The sequence below is a fragment of the Vulpes vulpes genome, chromosome 13 (assembly GCF_048418805.1).
Source record: "Vulpes vulpes isolate BD-2025 chromosome 13, VulVul3, whole genome shotgun sequence".
NCBI classification, from domain to species: domain Eukaryota; kingdom Metazoa; phylum Chordata; class Mammalia; order Carnivora; family Canidae; genus Vulpes; species Vulpes vulpes.
Window position 1 is genome coordinate 119,002,027 of NC_132792.1, and position 6,745 is coordinate 119,008,771.

Below are 6,745 nucleotides of genomic sequence, written 5' to 3' on the forward strand. Positions count from 1 at the left end.
CAACCAAGATGTCCTTCAGTAGGTGATGGATTAATAAACTGTGGTCCATCCAGACAACGGAATATCACTCAGCACTAAAAAGAAATGAGCGGTCAAGCCCTGAGAAGACCCGGAGGAACATCAAACACATACTACTAAGTCAAAGAGGACAGTCTGAAAAGTCTTGTGCTGTATGAGTCCAACTATGGAGAAACTCTAGAAACAGGAGAAGAGGAATGGTTGCCAGGGGTGAGATGGGAGGACAAAGAGGCAGAGCAGAGGATTTTTAGGGCAATGAAACCACTCTAAGATACTCTAACGGTGGATATGTGTCATTTGCCATTTGTCCAAACCCACAGAGTGCATGACACCAAGAGTGATCCCTAAGGTCAAGTATGGGCTTTGGGAGACTATGTGTCAAGGTGAATTCATCAGTTGTAACAAACACGCCACTCCTGCAGATGCTGACAGTGGAGGCTGTGTATGTGTGGGCACAGGGGTTACATGGGAAATCTCAGTCTTCCTCCTGATGTTGAACCCAAAACTGCTCTAACAAAACAAAGTCTTAGAGAGAGAGAGAGAGAGAGAGAGAGAGAAGAATGGACTCTTGTCCTTTTGTATCGGTGAGGGGGTAGGCGCCTGGGGTGGGCAGGGGGGGGAAGGGGGACCAGAAGGGGGCAGCCATCTGCTCACCGCTTGGCCTCCTCCAGCCGGCACAGGTACTGATAGGCCACATTCTGCCGCCTCTGCTCATCCATTTCCTCAGCTGTGAGGCGTTCATCTGAGGAGTGAGGGTCAAGGTGAGAAGTGTTAGACAAAGGGCCAGAGTGCTGAAGTGCTTCTCAACAGACTTGCTTGGGCAGCTCTGCCCAGAGACCACTCATACGTCTGTCCCCCTCTTCCTAACACCCCTTGCTCCAATCTTTGGCCCCCATCTCGTAAAGCTGCCCTGGTCCGGACCCCTTCACGGGGAGCTCCTTTCTTTTTCCCTCCAGCCATCTCCTGACCCCTCCTTCCTGTCCGTCCAGACCCCTCTGTGGCTGGGAACGTAGTCTCTGTGTTCTCTAAGACCTGGCCCGTGTCATCCTCCTCAGGCACCCTCCCAGAAGCTGGAGCTAACAGGACCAACTGGGACTCATCATCCAATCTCCATGCATTCGTACCCTACCTTCTATCTGTCAGGCCATGGGCCAGTGGATCCTTACAGATTAGCATTAGAAAAGAAAAACGTGTAAGTGACAAATTCCAACCTGAAGTGACAAGTGTGATTAGAGCCACAGACATGCAAGCAGCAGAGGAGGCAAAGGGTTCTTCCCACCAGTAAAATCTTAAAGAATGAAGCAGGAGGGGGCAGCTCAACAAAGAGAACCATGTGGAGGGCAGCCCCGGTGGCCCAGTGGTTTAGCGCCACCTTCAGCCCAGGGCGTGATCCTGGAGACCAGGGATGAGTCCCATGCTACCTGCATGGAGCCTGCTTCTCCCTCTGCCTGTGTCTCTGCCTCTCTCTCTGTGTCTCTCATGAATGAATACATAAAATCTTAAAAAAAAAAAAAAAAAAAAGAGAACCACGTGGAAAAGGAGGGCACTCACTTCGGATGAAGTAGGACAGAGAGTCTTACAAGATCACAAGGATATCTTTACTTTTTTTGGTATAGGTCACCTGAGGAGGAAAACAATCTTCACACTAAATAAAATGCAGACAATAGGCTGACCCCCAAACGTGAGAGCGGAGAATCCCCTAGGTGAGTCAACATACTATTCCGCCTTAGCCTCCACCTCCCTTCAACCTCCCCTTCTCCCATCTCCCACCTCTGGAGTGGCCTTCTGGAAGACAATACAAAATCAGATGGGGGGGTGGGACGCCTGGGTGGCTCAGCGGTAGAGCGTCTGCCTTTGGCCCGGGGTGTGATCCCAGGATCTGGGATCGAGTCCCACATCAGGCTCCCTGCATGGAGCCTGCTTCTCCCTCTGCCTGTGTCTCTGCCTCTCTCTCTTGCTGTGTCTCTCATGAATAAATAAATTAAAAAATCTTTTAAAAAAATCAGATGGGGGGAGAGAAAGCTGAACAGGTACACACACGAGGAATAAACAGAGGGCTTGGAAAGAGACACGTCTGTCTTTGAGGCAACACGTAATGTTAATCCCACTCTTTCCCTTATTTCCCTATATAGCACATCTTGCAACATGATTTGGACCAGGGGCGGGGCTTGTTGGAATTGGCAGTTAAGCAAGTTCACACACACACAACGTCTACAAGCATTGGTTGCTAAGCATGGAAAATAAACCAGTAAGCAAATGACATCACCTCGGAGTTATGAACTGAGGGCTGTGTGAGACGGGCAGGGCTTCCTCCCTACATACGCACTTTTTTTTTTTTTTTTTAAGATTTTATTTATTTACTCATGAGAGACACACGGAGAGAGGCAGAGACACAGGTAGAGGGAGAAGCAGGCTCCCCGCGGGAAACCCGATACGGGACTCTCTATCCCAGACCCCATCATCACACCCTGAACTGAAGGCAGACGCTCAACCGCTGAGCCACCCAGGTGTCCCCCACACAGTCTTATTTAAAAAATTTTTTTAATTAAAAAAAAAAATCTTCCTGCGCTTCACAGGTCTAGAACTAACTTTCCTTCAACAGATCCGAGAACAAGGACTTTGTTTTTTTGAGCCCTAATGGCAAGAAAGGGGGAGGGGTGGAAGAAGATTTTGTCTTTGTTCAGAAGGTCAGGCAGCAGCAGCCTTTCTGCCGTCCAATCCTTCTGACCCCACTGTCTTTCCAAAACAGTGTTTTTGCAAGTGTGGTCCGCGGACTACCTGCACGGTTACGTGCGGTGAGGCAGCAGCACAGCAGTGCTTGTTACCAGAGCAGACGATGGACCCCGACCCAGCGAGCTGGCGCAGCGACACAGGGCTGAGGAGCGTGCCGGTCACTTCCGGTCATCCCCGGCACACTTCGAGGGCCACCGTCTCCCCCGCGGCATCGGACGGGAGTCCCGGCCCCTGGTGGCGCGTGGCAAGCATGCCCGCCATCCGTAGCTGCTGCCTGCTCCAGGGGCCATCCCCGTAATGAGGGGACGAGGGAGAAAACCCTGGAAGGTCTGAAGCGCGGCGGAGTCCGGCGTCTCGCCGCTCCGGCTCCACCTGGGCCCGCCGGAGACCCGCCGGGGGGCTCCCTCCCCGCACCGCTCAGGCCCGCCCCCTTCCTTGGCCCCCTCTGCACTCACACAGCGCCGAGCCCGCGCCCGCTCTCCGCGGCTCCATGTTCCTCCTCCTCCCAGGTTTGAATCTCCCGCCGCCGGGCCGCCGCCCTCGTCGTTGCAGCAGCCCGACAGAACTTCCGGCCCGAACCGCGGGGGCAGCTGGGATGTGTAGTCCAGACGGTGCAGGCGCTGGCACGCCGCCAGGTGCGGAGAAGGAGGTGCTGCGGCACAGTGGGAGCGGCATCTCCCTCTCCGCGCGGCGGGTGGCTGCTGTTCCTCTAGGGATCCTCCTCTACCCTCTCCTCCATCATTTGCCCTAGCGTTCTCAGGAACTCCGCTGCGCCTCCTGTAGCGTTCTTGGCTCCCGCTAACTTGCGGGCCAGCTTGCGTGAGCTAGATGGTGCGGATGCAGAGAGAAATTACCATAGTTAGGAGCGCCTGGCTGGCTTAGTCGGTAAAGCACGCAACTCTCGATCTAGGGGTTGTAGGTTCAAGCCCCGCGTTGGGTGTAGAGATTGCTTAAAAAATAAAATATCTTAAAAAATCAGCATAGTTGATGCCCTATATATAACCTGCTATTCTGGAATGAGTGACAGTCAAAATACATGAGAGGTCAGCGATATTCAGAGGAATGAGGTCGCTACAGCAATGAAGTTACTACGGTAATGAAGTTAAGGGCAGCGAAGGACAGGAGGACTTCCTAGTGGAGGTCCTAGCTGATGTTTGTTGGAAAGGGAACAAGACTTCATCAGCCTGAAGGAGAAAGGAATCTTAGCACAAACAGCACTTGTGACCAAGGAGGGAGCCCAGGAAACGAAAATTGGTGCAGTTCTGTAGGTGAACAGAGTTTGGACAGGGAGAGGCGGGAAGAGCACCTCTAGAGACAACGCTGGCAGCAGCTGCAATGCCAGACAGCAGGCTGAAGAGCAGGATGCAGTCTGGGGAGCAGCCACAAGCTCAAGAACACTTTACATATAGGTCGAGTCCCGGTTCACATTTTACAAAGATTCATTTTGCAGCAGGGGCTTGGAGCCAGGTGACACTAGGGCCAGAGACCAACCCAGAGTGTATGGCAGCAGCACAGGTGAGAGCTAGTAAGGCCTGAACTAGTCAAAATAATTATAATGACACCTATCCTAAAATTTTGTTTTGCTATATTACCTAATGGGCTTCCCCCACCTGGTATTTCTCCTTTTGCCCTCCCTCCCTCCTACCAGTGCCCCAGTCAAGCTGCAGCCTATGCTCATAGCCTCAGGGGAGGCCCTTAGAGGGGTAGAACACAGAAATCATCCAAACCTTCCGAGGAACAGAGGAGATGCAGGGCTGAGACAAAACTGTGGGAGTTGTGGGGTTTGTAGAGGGTGGCTCCCCTTCGCTCACCACGCAGGAAAGTAGAGGGAATCTAGACTGCTGGTGATAGAAGCCCACTCCCTGCTTTCTGGGAAGGCCATGGGCAGCACAGGACCTGACAAGGAACAGTTGCTAACAAGGCCCTGATATACAGAAACCCCCACCCCAGCTAGAAAGGAAGTACATGGAAGAGCTACCCCCATTTCTCCTTGGGTTAAGGGCTCCTGGGCCTGAGAGGGCCAAGTGGAGAGTAAGTAGATGGCTAAGAACTCAATGGGCCTTCCCTCTCAAGTCGTAGCATCCCATACTCCCTCCAGCTTGGCCTCCACCCTGGGAGAAGGGAGGGGGTGAACCAAACTGATTCACACTGTCTTCTCCATCCCAGTGCAACAGGGACTGGAAACACGGCCTGAGGAGAGATGTACTTCTCACATGCTGGGGTTAGATACCACACACAGCAATAACATGCACTGAGTGTCTATGGTATGCTGGTACTATATTTAGCATCATCTTGTTTTATCTTCATTATAGTGATGAGGGAAATGAGGCTTAGAAATGTCACACAGCTAAACTGGTGGAGCCAAGACACAAATTCAGATAGTGTAGCTTCAAGCTTGAGTTCCCTACCACCGTGTGCTACCACCATCTCCACGGTTGTGGCTAGGATGCTGCAGAGGAGAAGGCATGCAGGGGAGAAGTCTCAGAGGTAGAACGAGTAGGAATAAGCTGGAGGAGGGGAGGTCGTGGCTGCCTCCCATGTTTCTAGCTCTTGGACTAGTTGGTGGTGAACCAGTGAACACTGGGAATGGGGGATGGGCAGATAGCAGGAAACAGGAATGTCACTTGGACAAAAGCCAAGTCTAGAGACATATGTTTAGAAATTTTTTTTTCATATGTTTAGAAATTATTGGCTGATCAGTGGTGTGAAAATCAGACGAGTGGATGGAATGTTCATGAAAGTGTATGTAAAGTAAGAAAAAAGCAAAGGGCAGAGGGTTGGAAACTATTTGCATTTAAGGGGTAGGCAGAGGGCCCAGCAAAGGAGACAGAGAAGGAAGTGTCAGAGGAAGAGAAAGAGCCAGGATACAGTGGATCCTGGAAGCCAAGTGAGGAGACAGTGGCAAGGATATGTCAGATAAAGTGGAAATCAAACAAGCAAATGATTCAGAAATGATCACCAAGCCATTGAGAGGTCATTGGATCCTCAGCGAGAGTCGTTTCAGTCCCTGCACCCTCCCCAAACCTTTTCCTGGAGGGGAAGCCTACCGAGTGGCCACGGACTGAGCTGAGTGTTGGCCCTGGCCATATGGTGGTGGCATCCTGGAGGCCAGCCCGTGGGTAGGAGCTGCAGGCAGCTGAGAAAGCCTGCCTTGGACACAAGCCCCATCTATGGCACCCAGCACTGTGCCGGCACACTAGCCAGTGCAAGGGAGCCCTGCTACTTCCTATAACTTTGTTTCTGGCAAAGGCCTCTCTACTTAAAAGAGAGCTCCCTCTCCCCCAGGGTAAATGAGGAGATTGGCTTTCTGCTCCAGGCCACCCTGGGTGAGTTAGTACAATAGGTGCCCACTGTCCTGGGATCTGCTGTCCTCTCATTAAGCAGAACGTGGAGCTCTGCTTGGGAAGAAGATTCGGGAGCAGAAAGACTCTTCTGATCTCCCGGCTGTCCTGACCATCAACCTTTAACCCCATTCCCAAATGTGAGATGTACCACACAGGAGCACAGTGTGTAGGTATGTGCCTCTGGGCATGTGTGTGAGAAAAGGTTCATTCTAGGACAGTCCTTGTTACAGCTTGTGATCATAGTACAGTGGAAGGAACCCTGGGCTAATTAGCCAGGAATCAGAAAACCTGGGTCTGATCCCAGCTCAGTGGCTGCTCTGTGACCTCAGTCAAGTCCCACTTGCTTCTGATTCCCCTCCTCCGTAGAGTGAGAGGAGAGATGGGAGAGATGATCCCTGAGGTTGTAACTAGTAACAAGCCATCATGCTGTGATTCCCTGCTCACAGTGCAGGACTTGAGGGGTGTGTGCAGGGATGAGGTGGGGAATGGTGGGGCTGGAAGGGCAATGGAATCCAGGTAACTGTGCCCCCAGCCGCCATCAGTGATTCAGCACTATGATAGGGCACCTGAGCTGTCCATCAAAAAATCCCCCTGGAGTGGAGGGCGGTACCTGACTGTCTGGTAACCCCAGGGCTTTGAGCTCAGAGCTT

General features: G+C 52.2%; 1 protein-coding gene across 1 annotated transcript in view; it reads right to left on the minus strand.

The window, feature by feature from the left end:
* The window catches only part of IQGAP3 (IQ motif containing GTPase activating protein 3), a 36,469-nt gene extending 32,966 nt beyond the window's left edge, over nt 1-3,503 (minus strand). Inside the window, exons 1-2 of the mRNA XM_072732536.1 lie at nt 3,207-3,503; nt 673-760 (exon numbers count right to left, since the gene is read on the minus strand). Of these exons, the coding sequence (XP_072588637.1) occupies nt 673-760; nt 3,207-3,426 (308 nt within the window). The 5' untranslated portion in view covers nt 3,427-3,503. The remainder of the gene's footprint in view (nt 1-672; nt 761-3,206) is intronic.
* Between the last annotated feature and the right edge of the window lie 3,242 nt (nt 3,504-6,745).